Source organism: Arvicanthis niloticus, chromosome 5 (genome assembly GCF_011762505.2).
Source record: "Arvicanthis niloticus isolate mArvNil1 chromosome 5, mArvNil1.pat.X, whole genome shotgun sequence".
NCBI classification, from domain to species: Eukaryota; Metazoa; Chordata; class Mammalia; order Rodentia; family Muridae; genus Arvicanthis; species Arvicanthis niloticus.
Window position 1 is genome coordinate 42,430,656 of NC_047662.1, and position 20,729 is coordinate 42,451,384.

At 46.9% G+C, this 20,729-nt stretch overlaps 2 protein-coding genes and 1 non-coding gene across 11 annotated transcripts in view; all 3 read left to right on the forward strand.

The window, feature by feature from the left end:
• Positions 1-8,541, forward strand: part of Scp2 (sterol carrier protein 2) — a 91,919-nt gene extending 83,378 nt beyond the window's left edge. For 3 of the 5 annotated variants that reach the window (XR_013110527.1, XM_076934504.1, XM_034503018.2), the window contains 2 exons: positions 4,776-4,855; positions 7,535-8,541. Coding sequence is in view for 3 of the 5 variants with exons in the window: in XM_076934504.1 (XP_076790619.1) it covers positions 4,776-4,855; positions 7,535-7,630 (176 nt within the window). In the remaining 2 variants the exon portion in view is untranslated. The remainder of the gene's footprint in view (positions 1-4,775; positions 4,856-7,534) is intronic. The other 2 variants (XR_013110528.1, XM_076934505.1) reach the window with 1 other exon arrangement.
• A 1,636-nt stretch (positions 8,542-10,177) lies between these two features.
• LOC117709782 (U6 spliceosomal RNA) lies at positions 10,178-10,282 on the forward strand. The gene has a single exon (XR_004606998.1). It is a non-coding gene; the product is annotated as a U6 spliceosomal RNA (small nuclear RNA).
• Positions 10,283-18,783: 8,501 nt separating this feature from the next.
• The window catches only part of Podn (podocan), a 25,848-nt gene continuing 23,902 nt past the window's right edge, over positions 18,784-20,729 (forward strand). For all 5 annotated transcript variants that reach the window (XM_034503900.2, XM_034503903.2, XM_034503899.2 and 2 more), the window contains exon 1: positions 18,784-18,942. The gene's annotated coding sequence lies outside the window, so the exon portion shown is untranslated. The remainder of the gene's footprint in view (positions 18,943-20,729) is intronic.

Genomic DNA, 20,729 nt, shown 5'->3' on the forward strand with positions numbered 1-20,729 from the left:
CTGTTGCTGAGGGCAGAGCCTTCGTGGCCCTTGGCCCCTTTAAAAGGCTTTGCCACTTAATACTGCTACACTAGAAACTAGATTTTAATGTGTTAGAGGGCACATTAAACCATGGCAACACGTAACATATCTTAGAGGTGTGTGTGAAACAGAGCTCTGGGCCTCTCTCCCCTTAAAGCATGTTCTCCCATGGTCTGCCCTCTTGTCACTAAGTTGTGTTTTCTTAGTTACTCAGTCCAAAAGCTCTGAGGTCATCCTTGCCCCCTCTTTTTCTCATACTCCATAGTCTAACTCACCACTGAATCCTGGTTTCCACTACGTCCCAGTAGGTCTGAGCTTTGTGTGTCTTTGTCCCTCAGTTCTTTACATAGCAGCCTGATGATCAAAACCAGAGTCAGATTTGCATCCATCCCTGCTCAAAACCTGCCTCCTCCGAGTAGTAGAATCAGAGTTTCCATGATACCGTATGATCTGGCCAGCCTGTCCTCCTGTGTTCTCTCTCACTTGCTGTAGTAACTGGCCTCCCTGCTCATTTGAGCATGTCGAGTTCTCATTTGTGAGCTCTGTCTGTTCTGTCTGCCTCGGATCGTCTTCATCGGATAGCTTCATCACCTGATCTTAGTCCAAAAGTCTTCTCTGCAAGCCCCTCCCTTACCATGCTGACTTTTGCTTTCTGCCTGACTTTTCTCTGTAGCACTTATCATTCTCATTATTTACTTCTCCTCCCCCACCTCCACCCGAGAATGCATTCTATGAAGGCAGAGCTTTTTGCCTGCTAGGTCACTGCTGCATTCCTAGTGCTTCGAGTGGGGCCCAACACAGGGTCAGCCCTCAGAAATGTGAGCAGGGCATACAGGAAGGAGCGATTGGCACTCACTGCAGTGGCCATATTGCACTGGTGGGTTTCTCTTGCCAGGCAGGGCCTGGTACAGTTTAAAAAGACGAAGGGCTGGGATCAACTGACTAAATAGGGGTTGGAAAGATGGCTCAGAGGTTAAGAGGATTCTTGCAGAGGAGTCAGGTTCAATCCCCATGCCTAGGTGGTGGCTCATAACTGTTCAGAACTCCAGTTTTAAGGTAGGAGACACTGTTTTGACCTCTGCAAGCACTGAGCACATGTGCATAAACATGTGCAGCCCAAATACTCACATGTAAGATAGTTACTTTCTAAATTAATAAAAAATTGTCATGATAGGAACTTTGAAAGCTACTTGATATAAAATGTTTCGAGATGGTGTTTCTGTGTGTAGCCCTAGCTGTCCTGGACCCCACTCCGTAGACCAGGCTGGCCTCAGATTTACAGAGATCCTCCTGCCTCTGCCTCCCAAGTGCTGGGACTAAAGTTGTTGAGGTACAACACTGAGGTGCTGTAGAAAGGAAAGCCAAGGTGTCATCTAAATGTAGCTTTTGAAGACAGAAGGTGTTTAGGGAATATAGTAATGGCTTTTTTTTGGAGACAGGGTTTTTCACTGTGTGGCCCTGGCAGTCCTGGAATTCACTGTGTAGTCCAGGTTGGCTTTGGTAGACATCTGCCTGTCTCTGCCTCCCAAGTGCTGGGGTTATAGGCATGTGCAATTAAAAGATAAACAAACAAACAAAGGTTAATAGTTACTTAGAATTCTATTTCCTGACAGATGTTAAGGTAATTTAAAAATTTTTCTCGTGACTTTCTATTTAGCTGGTTGTTTGGTCATGCAAGATGGTTTGTGTATGGGAGGCTGTTGAATGATGTCGGAGAATGATGTCACTCCCTGCACAGACGCCTCCATGTGTTCTCCTCCCCTTTTAGGTACCCTGTTCCAGACCTGAATAGCGCTAACCTGGGGCAGGGGTAATTTCTGCTAAACTTGACACCTGTTGGCAGCCAGGAGTCATGTTGAAATGTGGGCTTAGCCTCTAAAAGCACCACTGGACGTTGCCAGCTCCCTTTACACCGACCAACAATGCCCGTTTGTTAGATATTAGCCGTGTGAGCCTCAGCGACATGGCCCAGTTTGAACTGGCTTTGTGAGAGCTATAGTTCTGGTGATACACAGCAGCAGGAGTCGTGTTACTGTAAGAGTTAGGTGTATATTTCGTTTATCTGCTTCTAGGGGTACAGTTGTGATGCACACACGAATGTGCTAGCACTTGTAAGTGTGTTTCCCGTCATCTCTTCTTGCTCCTTGGATGACTTTTATTTCCTTCTCTATGAGTTCCTTCTCTCTCTTGACTTCTTTGAGACAGCTCTCTTCCAGAAGCCACTTCTGATATGCTGAGTTGTTTCTTCAGCCTGGCCTGCTGAGCGGTGAGGAGAGTGTCCACCCAGTGTGAGCGGTCTTCCTGCTCCGGCCTTCTGAGTGCTGGGGCTGCAGGCACGCTCTGCCATTCACGGCCCCTATCTCTTTCTTCAGGCCCAGATTATCTTGAGCAGGTTATCGATTGTTCTGTGTCTGTGACACCCCCTCTTCAGGACACTTGGAGACACAGCAGTAAGCAAGACTGAGGCGAGTCTTGTCCCCTTGACATTTCTTTCTTTATACAAATACAGATAGGAAGCACACACAGTACATAGTATAGCATCAGATAAATGCAATAAATAAAAAAATAGAGATGACTTGGTTTGGGGGAAAGACCAACTTTTATTTGAGCTTATCTCTTATAAGATGAAGAGGGAGCCAGCTATTGAACCCTGTTGTACTGACAGATCGCCTAAAACATTAATTGCTGGGAAGTCTGACTTCTTAGCCAGTTTGTCCCTTTGTGCTGGAATGTCTTGGGACATTTCTTTGTGTGAAGTCCTAAAGTGTGCCCGTCACAGCCAGGCTGTGCTGTAGTGCTCTATTTTATATCAATTGTCTCACATTTTTATAGTACCCAGTACAGGCAGGTTGTTTGTTTTTAAGTTATGTCCATCAGGGTATAATGTATAATTTATATTCAATAAAGTCTACCTTAAAAAAACAAGAACCAAAACCTTTTAGGCTTGGTCATGCTGGCACACGTCTTTAATATCAGCACTTGGGAGACAGAGGCAGGTAGATCTTTGTGAGTTCAAGACCAGACTAATCTACCTAGTGAGATCCAGGACAGCCGTGCATATTTGTATGGTGAATGCACATCTGTGGGGCTCAGAGGGGACATCAGGTATCCTGATCTGTCACTTTGTCATATTCCCTTGAAACAGGATCTGTCACTGAACCCAAACCCAGAGCTGGGCTTGAGGCCAGCAAGCCCCAATGACCTTCTAGTCCCCACATCCCTCCCCCAAGTGCTGTTACACTCAGTCTTTATGTGGGTACTGAGATCTGAACACTTGTGCTGCACCTGACCTGTTCCCCTGCCCCTCCCCTAGCTTCTCTCAGCTGAGTTAGGAGTTCTTTCACTGTTCTAGACACAGATTGTTTGTAGATCCATAAGCTGTAGGTACCTTCTCCTCCTTCCACTCTCTGACGCTGCTTTAAAACTTATGTTGGAGCCTGGTAAGATGACTCAGTGGATAAAGGCACTTACTTACCTCCAAACCTGACAACACTCGGGCATGGGTGTGCGCATGTGCACATGAACACACACACACACACATACATACACACACACAAAATAAATAAATAAATAAATAAATAAATAAATAAATGCAAAAAACAGACAAACAAACAAACCCAAAAGCAAAAACACCCAGCTACTCATTTGGGTGTTACCTGTGACTGGTTTTTAGATTGCTTGTACAGAATGGTGTAATTGTGACAGAGGCGTGGTGACCCTCAAAGCCTAAAATATTTAGTGTCTGGTCTTTTATTAAAAAAATGTTGGTTAACTCCATATTTAGGTAATTATGTAATTTTTTTCTTGCAAAACAAATTATCATAACTTTAATGGTTTAAAAGAATATATACATTAGCTAGGCTTGTAGTCCCACTTTGGGGCTAGCCTGAGCTACATAGTGTGGGGTGCATGTTTCCAATGGTTAAGGAGCTGATGACAGCCTAGCTCGATTCTCTGCATAAGGTTGTATAAAACTGCAGCCAAGTTCTTGGTCAGGGCCAGGCCCCATCTGGAGGTTTGGTTGGTTTTAGCATCAAAGCTGACACAGGTTGTCAGCACAGTGTATTTTCTGTACTGTGAGAATGACAGCTTTGGTAGCTTAAGTTGCCCCCAGCCTTCACTCTGAAAGGTCACATGAACCAGCTAGGGCTTCAGAGCAACAGGAGAGCAAGTATGAGTGTGCTAGCAAGATGGATACTTACTTTACATTAAATCCCAGAGATTCCATTCCAGCAGTATTGCTATGTTCCTTTAAGTGAAGCAGCCAGCTCCTGCTCACACTGGCCCAAGGGATCATGCAAAGGCAAGCAGGGATCATGAGACCACCCTGAGTCTGTCAACCACAGTAACAGTTCCATATCTAAGAGGACAGTTGGTTTTTCTTTACTTCTGTTGTTGAATACTGTTTTTGAGCAAAAATGGAATCCTTGTTGAGGTTCACTTTATAATTGTCTCTGTATCATTGTTGCCACAAATGTAACAGTTTTTCAGATCAGTACATCTACCTTCCACCTTCCTGACAGCCTGGAACACATTGTGTTCCATGGTGAGGACACTGCTTTCTTACCTACTGGATGCTACAATGCTATTGAACATCAAGGTTACCCCATCTTACCAGACTGCCACAGAAGTGTTCCCGCCCACCGTCCTCATGCTGCTTCAAGTGTGTCTCACAGAAGGAGTGGTCTCTGGGTGTCTGTGTTCTGATGTTCTCTCTTCTCTTTCTCCTTCTCTCCTGCACTCGTCTGCTTTAGATAAGAAGGCTGACTGCACAATCACCATGGCCGACTCAGACCTCCTGGCTTTGATGACTGGTAAAATGAACCCTCAGTCGGTGAGTACAGGGCTCCGACCTGGACGGGACAGATAATTGTAGGGCCATACCATTCTGGGTATTAGAGGAGCCTGAAGTAGTCCCTACACTTAGCGTGGAAGAAACAGATCTATAAGAGTTTAGTGCAGGGCTAGGGAGATAACTTACCCTATATAGTGCCTGCCGCCCAAGTGTGAGAACCTGAGTTTGTATCGCTAGTACCCAGCATGGCTGTGCATGTCTGCAGTCCCAGTGCTGAGGAGACAGAGACACATGAATCCTGGAGCTCACTGGCCAGTTAGCCTATGGAGCTGGTGAGCTCTAGTGAGAGGTCCTGTCTCACAAAATAAAGGGGAGATGAGGAAGGAGGAAGACACCCTGTGTTGTTGACCTCTGGCCTTGATGTATTCGTGTTCTCTCTCTCTCTCTCTCTCTCTCTCTCTGTGTGTGTGTGTGTGTGTGTGATCAAACACATATAATATGCCATCCCTGGTTTGTGGTCAGCCCACATGGAGAAAAGAACAGGCCTCAGGAAAGGCTTACCACATAGAGGTAGCGAGGTGGGAGAGGGGAGCACTCTAGGGAGGAAGAAGAGTGGTGATTACGCTCTTCTGTTCTGCTGCTCTTCCCAAACTCTCCTTCCCTGACTGACCTGCCTTTTCAGGTCACCTCCTTCAAGGACTCATTGACTTGTTGAGTACAGTCCCTCTTGTGGTCTAGCTTAGCACTTGTGATGAGTCTGTCTCTTCCTCTATTAGATCCTGAGGGTCACAGAAGACAAGTCACATCGTACTATTCTGGGTGTTTCTAGAACATCGTAATACCTGATGGTTTTAGGTTGCTATAAGCAATTGTTAGGTCTAAAAGTGTATTTATCTAAAATGTACATGGACCTCATATGGTTCTTTCTGGTCCCCAAGTTGTCAAGGAATCCTTCTCGATAAACAGAGTGCACCAGACTAGACACACTAAGCCTTCTGTCAGCAGAAAAGAAGCCCAAGACTTTTCTCTCTTTTGTGATGTCATTTACAATTGTTGTCTTGGCTGTTTTAGATTTTGTTTCTGGTATCCCCAGATAATTTAAGATTAGAGAAAAGTAAACCTGGCTTCTGTTTGTATTCCTTTTTAAAAGGGTTTTCTTAGTGTGCCTCAGTAACACTGTGACTGAGCCGTATGCACCTGTGACGCTTCAGTGCAAAGCGTGCCCTGGCGCCGCCATTACCAATCACAGTCCACTCCAGAAACCTGGATGGGACAGAGGCCACCAGCACAGGAGCTGGCTGCCATCCCCGTCCCAGCTGCTGTGCCTGTTCTCTGTGCTCACAGCACAGCTGCGGCAGAGGTTCACACTTCATACACGCACAGCTCTTAGAGGTTCACAGGTCACACGTCCGCTGTCCTTGATCTCCTGTACTTATCTATGTACAATGTTTTGGGGGGACATGGCATCAGCTTATTTTTCCTTCACACCCATTAACACCCAGAAGAACTGAAGATTAAAGTAGCAGACCTTTCTGTTAATGTGCTAATGGCCTTTCCTTATGCTTAGTAGAGGATTTGAGTGGGATTTATTAAATCATAAAATGCAGTGGAAATTCTATTTCAATGTCTGGCTCTAGTTGAGATGAAACAGTGATGTTGCCAGCAGAAGTGCACAGACAAAGAACACCTAAGGGGCAGATTAGCATGTTCCTCAGGCTTGGCTCCTCAGCGGATGGCACACATGCACTCTCCATTATTTTCTCCTGAAGCTTTAAAAGGAGAAGGTGGTGCATTTCTGTTGTACAGCTGGTTTGTGTTTTTAAATAACATATGTTAAATATATTGTGTTCTGAGACACACCTGACCTTTAAGTCTTATATGGCTTTGTGCCATATAAAAAGGAAATATTTAGTTTGTCCCTACTGGAGGACTGGGGGTATTAGTGATCCTTACCAGGGTATGGAAAAACCCAGCAATGTTGCTTGCATCTAACCACAGGAACTTTCTCATCCAGCTCTTCATTGTTTCAAATACTGCATTAAAACACTAAGTCTTAGCAGTTCTCCATTTTGCTACCTCTGAGTCTCTCTGGGATTTTGTTACACAGTAAATTTAGTAAATGTCATGTGATCTAATCCCTAGTCCTGTTAAATTGAACAGTTTACTCTGCCCTTCAGAGTGGCTGAGGCTTCTCAGTGAGCCAGAGTAGCAGGAATCTTCCTCAACACACAGGTTGTCCTCAGCGGGGACCAGCCCTTCGGGGACAGCTGAATAGTGTTCCAACCATCTGTTGACTGCCTAAACTTTCTAAATGTGTTTTGAGTGTGTTTTTTCCCAAGCAGCCCCTTTAACCGAAAGGTCTGCTTAATCTAAAGTTCCTCTGGGTGAAATTTTCATTTTAGATTTTAAGCCCATATATAATGTTTTCAGGAAAATTCATCTAGTGTTGATTTGTTTTGCCTAGTATTTGAACAAGGTATACTGCATTTGAGGTAGATGGCCCAAAGTTTTAGGAGAAGATATTTGAGAATTCTGTTCACATAAAGCATGGCTGTTGGGAATTCTTCCTTTCAAGGTCTGGTTCTAAGTCTGTTCCAGAAAGCTAAGGTTTGTATTTTGCAGAGTTATAGATGATCTCAGGCCTGGATAGCCTAGAAGCACTGGCAAGTGCTGAACACAACACACTAACTAACGAGCTTTCCTTTTTATCACCCACAGGCCTTCTTTCAAGGTAAACTGAAAATCGCTGGTAACATGGGCCTGGCCATGAAACTGCAGAGCCTTCAGCTTCAGCCGGGCAAAGCTAAGCTGTGAGGAGCCCCTTTGGCAACCTCAGGACGCCAAGAGATGAGATGTGTAGATATGTAGAAATCCACATCTCGTTGTCAGGACTTACACTGACACTTCCCGAATAGCATGAGATAGATTTGTTGCTAAGTGGGTGTGGCCAATTATATTTCCCCCAAGCTGGGGGTCCACAGGGCCTCCCAGCCTGCACTGCTGCTTTGAGGACTTGCATACTACTGTGCTTGATGAAGCTACTATGTCAATGATGGTTTGGGGTAAACTTGAGTTTCAGAATAAAATTCAGAATAGTAAAATCTAAAGACTGTGTAAACAAAGCCCTTGTTCTGCTTAGAAGTATATTTAAGGATCATTGTGTTGGACACTTGGTGCAACATTTCCCCTTAGGGGACTAGAGAAGAAACAGATTTCCATCGTTGACCAGGAATTAGTGTCTCACACTTAATTACCCGCATCAGTTTCTCACTAATAGTTCTTAAAATAAAATTCTGTACTAAGTGTTTAAAAAAAAAAACTTTAAAAATATTCATTTCATGCCATCAGAAACAGTTTTTTCTTCCCAAATAAAATACAAGAATTATGGTCAGAGCTTAAGAGAGAATTTACAGCTGAACAGAGCTTTTTAAAAATATTTTTTAAATGGTCATCTTTTTAAAAATCAGAACATCAGAGCTGTTGAATGCCATTACTAAAAATAATTGAATAAAGTTTCTTCCAGAGATACAGGCTTCAAATTATAGTTTCATATTAATAAATTTATCAACTGAGTCTCACAAATTTTCTTTTTCATACATTTGATTGTCCACATTTATCTTTCTTCCTAGTTTTTCTAATTCTAATGCTGTTTGTTATTGTTTAGGTTTGGGATAAAAATATGCTTTTGAAAGATTTAAAAACAAAATTAAAACAGCTCTTCCTGATTTCCTTGGCTTTTATTGTGTATGGTTTTTTTTTCCCCCAGTGTTCTTTCTCTAGGCTGTGGAGCAAAGAAAATATTGTGACTTATAACCCAGATGTTGAAGGACATTATCTACCAGTTGCCAGTTCTTGACTGGGGAGGCGGGACATGTAGTGGGAAGAACACTTTCTTGATCAAGGACTGCCTCTCTTAGGCAAGTAAATCACTGCTTGTCTGCTCCCTGTTTTCTGGGTTGTGAGAAGAGAGGTTTGGGTTGGTGGTCCCCTGCTAGGGTAGAGCGTTGAGCAGTCCCTAGATTAGTTCTTTGTTTTTGGAGAGGGGGTTTGAAACAAAGTCTTATGTAATCCTGGCTGGCCTGAACTCTCCACATAGCCCAGGCTGGTCTTGAACTTGTAATCCTCCTCCCTCTGCCTCCCGAACGTTGGGATCACAGGTGTGACTGACTCTGTGCCCAGATGTATGCCCAGCTCTTCTTATGCTTTCACCCAAATGTCAGAAGTCAGGTGGTTTGATTCCATCTAGGTGTTCAGGGTCCTTCTGTGATTGGCAGGATATTTGGTTGACAGTGTCCGAGGATAAATTAAATCCAGACAGATTGACCTCAGGTCCCATAGGATGGATTCATAGACCCGTTTCCTAATCAGGTGGCATCTTAACTCTGAGAAGAAAGACCAAGAAGAAAGTAAAACGCCACATTTCTCTGTAGTTTGCATTTGTGGTATCTGTCTGCCCTCTCTGGTCCTAGATAACAAAAGATTGAGAAATTGGATCTAGGAATCCTGTAAATGTAAAATGTTATTGGTGTTGAAATATATTCACACACGAATGTAATATACGTAAGACAGGAAAGTCTTAGTGGAAAAACACAGAGCCAGTGCATTTCCTTGAGCATTAATGGTTTGAAAAGAAGAGGTTAGCAGGCCAGGGGTAGCACTTGCAAGTGCTGCAGTGTGACAGTTGTCTGCTGCACACCTAGAGCTCTGCTGGGTCCATAATACTGAGTCCCTTTGGTGTCCTGGGGTATGATGGCTGTAGGGTTCTGCCCAACTTCTGCAGCCGCTTCTTCACTTCTCTTGTTCACTTCCCCGGCATTTGATGAGTGGCTGCAATGTAGAAGACATCGCGGTACAGTGCAAGCCCTGGAGGTGGTGAGCGTCAGTGAAGTCAGGGAGATATTCAGAGAGAAGTGTTACTCACTGTGGAGTGCTGTGCAGCAGATGACCAGGGTGCCATGACAGAGGGCTTGCAGTTAGAGATACCTATGAAGTCATTTTTAAACTGAGAACTGAAGGCTAAGAAGGGCAGAGCTCAGGCAGAGCTCAGTGAGGAATGTTGAGTTCAAAGGTGTCCTGTTCTAAAGCTGGCCAGGGGGTCAACGTGAGTAGACCACAGTGGGTCTGAAGGATGAGCCCATGATGAGAGCAGAAGGGTCCCAGGAGCTTCACATAGTAGGGCTGCTTCGTCTTGTAAGACGTGTAAGGTGCGCCGTTCTCGGTGCAGCCACTGGGACCTGAAGACAGGGCTCTGTGTTTGTCACTCTGCCGCTGTCCACCTTGCCGCCATGGCAGGGGAAGAGGAAAAGGATGATGTGTTCTTAAAGCCTTTGGTCCTGTTTCTTTGTTCAAATAAAGCCATGTGTGCTCACTTCGGCTGCACAAATACTAAACTGGAATGATGCAGAGATGTTTAGCGTGGCCCTGTGCAAGGATGACAGTCAGATTTGTGAAGTGTTCCTTGTTTTTAAAATCTGTAAGTCTATTTTGTACTTTTTATACTCTTGGATACTTATAATCAAAACTTTTACTAGGATGTTCAATAAATTTAGTCTCATTAGAACAGAAGACAAGAAAAGTCGGGTGTCCCAGCTAACTTCAAAACCCCACATGTACCTGGAAAGGGGAGAGGTGAGGTGTGTGACCACAGATGGTGACCCCCAGAGCAGGGACTGAAAGCAAGACAACACCGTGGTCTTGGCTTCCACCATCACGCTGTGAGGTAATATACTGAGCAAGGCAACTGTCTAAGGGCAAAGGGATGGCGTTCTCTACCAAGGTGTCTGTCAGTGATGGAGACGGGAGTAGGAAAGTAGGCAGAGGCAGAGCTAGCTGCCAGAGCCTGACCACCTGACACAGGTGAGCTGACTGCAGTGACTAGCTACTTGCAGGGTAGGCCCTCGCTGGCCCACAGCAAGACCTGAGCAAAAGTGTTTGAAACACTTATCTCTTAAACTTAAGTCTGGGTGCCTAAGAAATCCCAGGTAGAAGAAGTATTTGGGAAGACATTCAGTTGACAAGATAAGCTCAGAGCTAAGCTATTTGGAGACGTACATTTGGACTTGGTGCGCAATTTTAAGCTTCAGGAATGAATTAAGAGTTGAGGAATAGGGTTTGGGTAAGCCTTGGGTAAACCAGAGGTGAGGTAGATGGAAACTCCAAAAGAGCACAGCCAAAATTGGGGAGGGTTCACGAGGCCAGGTAGTTTGATATCCAACAGAATTGGCAACGCGGAAATCATCGATGACCAAAACAAGCCGAGCTCAATGGCACAGCAGGGATGAAGGCTGGACTGGGATGGGCTTTGTAAAATTCAGTGACATAAATGAGGGCTGTATTTGGTAGTAGTGTGCTTGGTTCCCAAGAATTCCTTCTGTGCAGGCACATCATTTGATACGCTCAAGTTCAAGCCAGTTACTATTACACTCGCAGTTCTGTGTCCACCCTGGCCACTCAGTCCCTGGGCCCATACGCTTTGAAACTCAAATTTCATCTTTTCAAGAAGTTGTCCCCATTTGTCACACAACATTCCTTCATGGGCATATGTTTCTGTCTCCCTCCAGAGAGCTCATTAGGAGCCAAACCCACTTCCCATGCCTCTAGTTTGAGTCCCTCCTCCGCCAGGCCTGACTGTCATTGACCGAACGAATGGAAGAAAGGAGAAGAGAGAAGAAGAGAAGCTTACCAATAATTTCAACCAAAGGGCATGTCTGAGAATGGAAACCTAGTCACGGAATTGGAGTCTGTTAAATAGACCATCTGCTGCCCTAACAATGAAAGAAAACATTAGAAATTCTTCCTTAGCCCGACTTGTCCTGATCTTTCTTTGAGAACATTCAGAATGTCTCATAAGTCTTTCAGCTAAAAATGGGAGCCTGAAGTAAGTGGTGAGAATGGTCAGTTCATTCATGATCTCGAAGGGAATGCCGTGGCCGCGGGGCTGCTGATTGGTTAATCGTGAGTTTGCTGTTTTCTTCAGATGAGCTCACATAGATTCCTGCCATATTCGTGGATACGCAGAGGAATGATGGAAAGCCTAGGTAGGAGGAAGTGGGAGGCAGGGGGCCTCTGGGCTCAGTACCTGACCAGGCCAGTTCTGCCTCCTGCAAGCCACATTAGTATAAAGCATTCAAGCTGCACTGGCCTTTAGCTTCTTACAAAGGGAACCAGGCCATTTAGACTAAATATCTTCAAAGTTCTGGAACTCATCTCTGTCTCTAGTGTTAATGGAGTGTCTGTTAGAAGTAGGCCAATAGCCGGGCGGTGGTGGTGCACACCTTTAATCCCAGCACTTGGGAGGTAGAGGCAGGTGGATTTCTGAGTTCGAGGCCAGCCTGGTCTACCGAGTGAGTTCAGGCCAGCCTGGTCTACCGAGTGAGTTCAGGACAGCCAGGGCTACACAGAGAAACCCTATCTCGAAAAAAACAAAAAAAAAAAAAAAAAAAAGAAGTAGGCCAATAGTCATTTGTTAAGACCATTTTTAAAAAACTTCGAGCTAGAGTTTCAGGCAGTTGTGGGCCACCAGATGTGACTGCTGGGACCTGAACTCAGGTCCTCTGCAAGAGCAGAGTGAGCTCTTAGCCACTGGGCTACCTCTCCAGCCCCAGTAACTATTTTTTGAAGTAATGAAGATTAGGAAGTAATAATTAAAGTTCTGTCTGAGACAGTCTCCTTATAGCCCAGGCTAGCCCTGACTCCACTGAGTGGCTGAGGATGACCTCCAACTCTTGATCTCCTGCCTCCCCAGCCCACAGCTCCACAGCTCAGATTATGAACAGGTATGCACCACCATATCCAGTCTAAGATTCCTTTTAGGTTGTAAGGTACTTTATTTGCAGCCCCCCCCCCCCCCCACACACACACATACTCCAGGGTTTCTCAGTGTAGCCTTGGCTGTCCTAGAACTTGATTTGTAGACTAGGCTGGCCTTGAACTGACAGAGATCCACCTGCCTCTGCCTCTTCAGTGCTGGGATTAAAGGTATGTGGTACCACGCCCAGCTATGAAATACTTTGTAAAAGAACAGTTATATAAGTATTCTGTTTTTCCCTGTGTATGTCGCCTTCCGGAAATAGATCAGGAACTTAGAGCTTGTAGCTAACAGTTCTTCTGAGAGTTGTAGCAGTTTTAGACAAAACATTTAGAGGAGCCTGGTATTGTGGGAAACTTAGGGGTGTATCAGGTGGTTTTGTCCTCAACTTGAGCTAATCATAAGTGAAAATACAGGGTTTTTTTCCCCCTACCTTCTATAAGAAGGGAGAGGAGGTCTCGAGTGGTTGAGAGCCCTTGTTCTTACAGAGAATCTAAGTCTGTTCCCAGCACCCACATGGTAGCTTGCAGCTTGCCTGTAACTCTAGCTACAAAGGATCTGTACCTGTACATACGTGGCATTCACTCACACACACACACTTGAATAAAGACAATAAAAATAATTTCTTTTTTTAGTTGAGGGGCTAAAGAGATGGCTCAGCCATTAAGAATACTTGTTGCTTTTGCAGAGGACCTGGGTTTGGTTCTCAGCACCCGACAGTGACTGAACATTCTCTAACTCCAGTTCCAGGAGAGCTGACTATATGACCACCACTTCAGGCAGTGAGTTTTAGATTTTTTAAAAAATAGTTCTTCAAGAAGTCTGGCTAGAATCCCATACCAGATAAAACGTCCAGCCAAATGGAATCAGACTCCACACTTGTCAAGGGCCAGAAATCTAGCCCAATATTCTCTGTTCTTACCAAGAATTAAAGAGCTGTTTGTTGCAGCAGTCTCCAGACACATCTAAGATCAGACCTTTCCAGAAGATTTTGTAACTCTCTATTGAGAAAAACTAAAATTTGGCCAGGCTTGGCTATGGTTCCTGATAGCCTGTAAATCTTTCAGGCCCCTCTTCAGCTGCTTAGTACAAATCCCTAATCCTCACCAGAGTGGGTAATTTACATGGAGGTACAACCTGGCTGATTTCTTTCCTGGTTAATAATATTTATGGATTTTGTTGTGCTCAGAAGCAGTCGCTGCATAGGGTGGTTAGAACCATAATGTTTGGCAAAATCTAAGTCTTTGAATGTCATACTAAATGGCTCTTTATCTTTTCATTTAGTTACTGCTAAGTTAGAGGCAATTAAATTTTAATGGTTCTTGGCCAGGCATAGTAATGCATGCCTTTAATCTCAGCATTTAGGAGGCAGAGGCCCCCCTGCCTCCCACTTCCTCCTACCTAGGCTTTTCCCCCCCCACACACACACATAAAAGTAATTACAATGTAATCTTTAAAGAATATAAGGGGGCTGGAGGGATGGTTCAGCGGTTAAGAGCACTGACTGCTCTTCCAGAGGTCCTGAGTTTAATTCCCAGCAACCACATGGTGGCTCACAACCATCTATAATGAGATCTGATGCCCTCTTCTGGTGTGTCTGAAGACAGCTACAGTGTACTCACATACATTAAAAATAAAATAAATCTTTTTTTTAAAAAGGTTGCATAAGTTACAAACTAAATACTAATTATATAATCAACTATCCACTGTTAACCTTTTTTTCACTTGCAAGTTATTTTATAATTCACTTTTTAGAATATGGTACCTTCTGCAGTGTGAAAGACACAGGGCTGTCCCATACTAGGTGCCTAGGTGGAAATAAATGGACACAAAGACACTACATGAATGGTTGGCTTAGGCACTTCAAAGAAGCCTTAGGCGTGGCAAGATGCTACCCAAGGGCAGGGTGTGACACCAGCTCACACATGTGAGCAAGGAGAGATCAGGGAGGGTACAAATTTGCTTTGTGATTACACATAGAGGGAAGAAATACAGGATGAGAAATTGGGTTGAAAATCATTCGAGCACCAGAGAGATGGCTCAGTGGTTAAGAGCACTTGCTGCTCTTCCAGAGAACCCCAGTTCAATTCCCAACACCCACATGGTAGTTCAAAACCATCCATAACTCCAGTTGCAGGGCTATCTGACACCCTGGGCACCAGGTATATACATCGTACACACACATACAGGCAAGCCAAAAACTCATAGATTAATAAATGAATCTTTAAAAAAAGAAAGAGAAGAATCAGTTGAACTTCTTGGCAATGAAGACTGGTGGTGAGCAGAGTTCAGGCAGCAACCGTAGACCTGTACTAACCCTGAGACATGGCCGCTTGTTTACTTTTTATACGTGGACTTGTTCATAACTTTGGAAGACGTGGACTCTTCGAAAGCTTTCAAGTTTTAGTGTGTAAGCCCCACGGGTGTACTCCCTGACTGCTCCTGCCCTCGGACCACTGAGTGGCTGCTGCACATGAGGAGCTTGCTGGACCAGAACCTAAAGACCCAAGTTTCAATTCTGCCTCCAGCTGTTGTTTTCCCATAATTCCCTGCTTCCTTGAGTTTTGTCTTTGTCTGTGTTCATGTGTGCATGTGTGCACATGTCTTTGGAGACCAGAGGTCTTCTTCAGATGCTCTCCACCTTAGTTTTTGATACAGGGTCCCTCAAGCTTACTGGTTTTGCTAGACTGGCTGGCCCATGAGGGTTGGCCTATCTGTACAATACTAGGGTGCTTTGCAGATGTGCTGCCATGTTTGGCTTTTACATGGGTGCTAGGGATCCAGACTTCAGGTCCTCAGGCTTGCATGGCAAACACTCTACCAACTGGTCTGTGTTTCCACCTTTTTTTTTTTTTTTTTTTTTTTTGAGACAGGGTTTCTCTGTGTAGCCCTGGCTGTCCTGGAACTCACTCTGTAGACCAGGGTGGCCTCGATCTCAGAAATCCACCTGCCTCTGCCTCCCAAGTGCTGGGTTTAAAGGCGTGCGCCACCTCTGCCCGGCTGTTTCCACCATTTTTAACTTATTTTGAGAGAGCCTAGAATTCACCAATTAAGCTAGACTAACTGCAAGCAAGCCCCAGGGATCGTGTCTCCACCCAGCACCTCCAATTTTTGAGACTATAGGTGCATGCCATTATACTTTATTTTTTTAGATATGGGTGCTGGGAATTGAACTCAGGTCTTCCTGCAAGCACTTTACCAACTGAGCCATCTCCACAGCCCCAAATCTTGGCCTCTGTCAAAAGCCTTCAGTCAGATGTGACAGTTGCAGGCCTATAAGCTTACTTGCTTAAGAAGTAGTAGGCAAGCAGATCAAAAGTTCAAGACGTGGGCAACTTGATGAGCTCCTGTCTCCAAAAAAAAAAAAAAAAAAAAAAAAAATAGAATTAAAAAAAACCAAGAGGGCTGAGGATCGGGCTTAGCAGATCATTTGCCTAGCGTGCACAAGGACCTGAGTTCAATCCCCAGTACTAATCGTAAAACAACAGTGTAACAACAAGCCTTCAGAGAGAGCTCATAGAACCAAACAGCACTCTGATCAAGCCCCTGTCTGCAGCTCAGCATTCAGGACTCTGCTACTGGATAAGGAACGGTCTTGGTCTGGAGTCCTGAGCTCAAGGCAGGAGGAATCCGTTTCTTCTCTAATGATAATGAATAATAAGTAGGGTGCTGGTCCTTTTCAATGTCAACTCCCCACGCCCACTCCACAAGCCTTCTTGTCCTTCATGTCCTTAGCTCCATGTCACACAGGCTGTGTCTCCCCGCCACCCCCTTTTGTGTTGCTTCCTTCTCTTTTTAATTAGAAGGCACTTGGCCCGGCAGTACAGGAGTTTCTTATTTCTTCGACACTTGTCATCTTTAAAAAAGATCTTAGCGTATGTGTGTGTTGCTGGTGTTAATTCAGGCATGGGCACTAGAGTGTAAGTGTAGGGAGTCAGGACAACCTCTCCAGTGTGAGCCCTCACTCTGTGCTCCATGGAGACAGCTTTTGGGGATTCTGTCCACCTCCCATCTCCTCATCGGAGTGCTCCAGAGTCACAGACGCATGAGCTACAGTATGTGGCTTTCACATGGGTTCTGGGGATCTGAACTCAGGTCACCAGGCTTGTGCAGCACATGTTTTACCTGATGAGCCATCTCCACCCTCCCCCTGACCCCACCACTTTTTGATGAGACACAATTTCACTGTATGGTCCAGCTGCCTCAAACTTGCTATCTTCCTGCCCCAGCCGCCTAAAAGGTAGGATTACAGGCATCTTCTTTTCCTTTGGACCCAGGTCTTCATCCAAAACCTGTACTTGATCCCATGCACTGTAGTGATCCTAGACCGAACAGATGCGGACACTGAGAAGCATCGGGAAGGAGCAGAATCAGCACAGGTAGTCACAGTGGTACCCAGCCTGTCTGAAAGCCAGAGGGCTTGCTTCTGCAGCAGGATCACCTCCGTTTCCTACTGAGACACTCACAATCACTGCAGGCTGTAATGTAGCCTGTGCCTTCAGCACCACACAGACACAGTGTGTGTGTGGGCACTGGCTTGGCAGCTAGGTTTGATGATGGAGGAAGTGAGTGTGTAGTGTTCCAAGTGCCTGGCCCCTAAAACACCCCGGCCCTTCCAGGTATAGCCTACGGTACCTTCCCCACAGAGTTGGCCAGGATATTTAAAGACAGTGCCTGGCATTTCGTTGGCATTCAGCATGTGCTGATTTTCCTTGTTCTAGATTTTTGGTTCATGGATAATCCAGTCAATAGATTCCAGTTCTTTTAGCTCCACTTGAATCTAGGCTCTGTCCAGAAAACACGAGATGCATCTCTGTTGGGCTCTGTCCAATCTTGTGAATCATACCAACTTTCAAGTTTGAGCTCAGAGAGGATTGGAATTTGAGGCCAAAGAAGGCAAAATATTTCCCTTTCCCATGCGTGTTAAGTTCTTCAGTGATGGGTAATGGAAACAGATGGCCATGGGTTCAAACACTCTCCTACCTGCCTGTTTGCATCACAGACGGCTATTGGGATGGATAGATGGACCAGAACCTCTGGCTCCCAGTGATGATGTTAGTTACACAGCCTGGCATAAGCCACATCCTATAAAGGAATAATCTTCCTTTGCAGGGCTGTGAGGACTAGAGACCCATGCATGGAGATATGAACTGTGAGGACTAGAGACCCATGCATGGAGATATAAACTGTGAGGACTAGAGACCCATGCATGGAGATATAAACAGTCTTCCTTTGCAGGGCTGTAAGGACTAGAGACTCATGCATGAAGATATAAACAGAACGCCTGGCAGCACCATTCAGGGCCTTGACAGTTTAGGTAGCCAAGTGGTTCCATGTTTGATTTATTATCTTTATTCCTCTCTGAGAGCCAGGTGGGTTCTGACCAAAGGCCAGAGTGCTTATTCTAGTCAGATTTGCTTCACAGCAGAGGTGCCAAGTAGCACCCAAACCCAGTCCCACCGCCTTTCCACCAAGAAGCCCTTGGCGCCAAACAGTGTTGCTTCAGCTGCTAGTACTTAATGTGCCTTTGCTTGGAACCATTTTCAGCTCCTGGGAGCAATATGGTGGTGCCTTAAGTGCTCCCTGCTCAGTCCCTTGCCTTCTCCATGACTAGGACCTGTGTGCATGAAGACCCCGGTCCAGTTTACTCTCCTTCAAGGTTCATCAAGTTGTGGGCCCAGGGCCAGTGGAGTGAGGGCGGATGGTGAGGAGGAGAACGAGGAATTTTGCCGGGAAGGGGTCCAGCAGGGTCTTGGCTGACGCCTTGTTTGCCACAGCTCAGGACCCTAGGGTGGGAGAGGGAACAGGAAAGGTACTTGTGCCTGGAAAGGTTGCAAAACCTTCTCAGGCTTGAAGAAGCTGAGCGCCGAGGAACTGGATGGAAGGAGTCTTCTCGGCTCTCCTTCTCCTTAGGTGCGGGGGGCCTGACTGGGTGCGGTTCCACCCCGCAGGCTGGCAAGCAGAGGTGGTGCGCTGGAAGCACCGGGTGTTGGGGGCGTGGTCGGTGGCCGGGGCGGAGAGGGGCCGGGGCGGCGGCGCGAGCTCCCGGGAAGTGGGGTCTTCGCCAAGCCCGGCGCCGTGGGCGCAGGCCCTCCCTCCCTCCCCGCGCCCGGCGGGACCCTGCGGCTGTGTCGGGAGAGGCCGGCGTCCGGCAGATGCACGCGGGGCGGGGGCCGGGGGAGAGGCGGGGAGAGAGAACCCACAACAAAACTTGGCTCGCTGAGCCCACGGCTCGACTTGAATGACAGGAGCCGGCGCCCGCGGAGCGCAGCGGACACCCGGGAGCCTGTTCCGCCCACGGCGCGGCGCGCAGCGGCAGGTAGGACGCGGGCGGCCGGTGAGCCGAGGGACCACCGGCACCAGCCACGCCCGGGCAGCCCACTCTGACTTCCCGCCGTGCTCCCACCGCCCCAGGCGCGATGCGGGAGGGTCGTGGTATCCCGCCCTGTCCCGCGGACCCTGCGCAAGGGGCATGGTTAGGTACACCTCCATAGGGGTGGCGGGACCCCTGTGGGATCAGGAGCAGGGGGCAGGGGACGCTTTTTCTACTCGATGTTCAGTCCCAGTCTTCGGGCTCCTCCCGCTGCGCACATCTGGAAAGAATCTGCGAGCGGATGGGGAGGGGAGGTGGAGGCACATAGGCGGGTGACAGGGACTGTGGGGGCAGGTGGAAATGGGAAGGGGCCTGGACCTCTGCACTGAGAACTGGGGCCCAGGGCATCCTGCGTCTTTTCACGTCAGTTCATCGGGGGCTCTACTGAGTCCAACACCGGCCTCTTTACATACAGAAACAAGCACAGAAAGGTAGGAATCAGTCCCCAGGGCGCCAGGGCAGGTGAGGGGCACAGTCAAGCTGCGGAACTTGGCTTCGTCTGCTTAGATGCGGTCTAACACTGGGCACTGCACTCCGACCACTCCGTCTAGGCAGCTGCTTCCAGCAGAACACAGAAAGGGGCAGGACAAGGAGCATGATCGCCCTCCAGGTTGTGTGGGTCACAGAAATACTATCAGCCTGGTGCAGGGTGGGAGGTGGGGTGGACCGAGATGGGTGAGTTGGAATGCCTGACCAGCAGTCAGGTGGAAGAAGGGGGTGGGGTCGGCTTGGGATTCCTGTGCTGGGGCCCCGGTTGGGAGGCAGCTGCTGCTGAAGCTGTGGGAGAGAAGAGGGCTTGCAGCGAGGGCTGTCACCCAGGCTAGGATGCAGGTGTGCAAGAGGTGGCAGAAGGATGAGCATTAGAAACCTGAGTGTGCTGGGGAAGGTGAAACCGCGCTCTGCGTGGCACAAATATGCACCTAGGCTGTGGGCTGGGCGGACCCCTGGGTGGACCTTTCCTTCTCCATTCCTCCCTTTTGCCCTGGAAAAGCCCAAATGAGCAGATCCGGGCTCACGGGGCGAACACCACTGGGAAGGGCCTGGGCTGTTCTGGGAAAGTCATCAATGGCTGGTCGGGGGCTTCTGCTTCCTTCTGTACACTCTTGGAGCCCTGGGCCCAGTCTTCGGTGTGTAAGGTAAGACGTGTCAAAGACTTGTACACCATGAGAGGGTCCTCTCTCTCTGTCCCTTCCGTCTGAATCCTGGGTAGGAGGTGGCACCTGTAGGCTTATTGGAGTCATACATAAGAGTGCTGAAGAGTTCCTATGGGAGCCCTGATGGCTCTCTGTCACCAACATGGCATGGTGGTTAATGCCCTCGGCTACCTGTACCTCCATACCCAATTTCTATTCCCTGTTTACATGCTTAAACACACCTGCTCTTTCCCGCTGCAACTCCACACCTTGTCCATGGCTTCCGTCTGCTTTGTTCACTTGGGGACTCAGGCTCACAAGCAGATCGGGGCTGTGGGCAGAAGACCGTTAGTCCTAGTCTTAGCTTTAATTGATCAATTAATTAATCTATTCGTTTACTCTGTGTGTGTGTGTGTGTGTGTGTGTGTGTGTGTGCGTGCCATACAGCATGTGTAGAAGTCAGAGGACAGCTTGTCAGAATTGCTTGTCTCTTGCTCCCATGTGAGTCCTGGGGTGGCAACTCTTGTTATCAGGCTTGAAGGCAGGCTAATAACCATGGCAGGCTGAGCCATCATGTCCTTGTTTTTCTTCTTTTTTAAA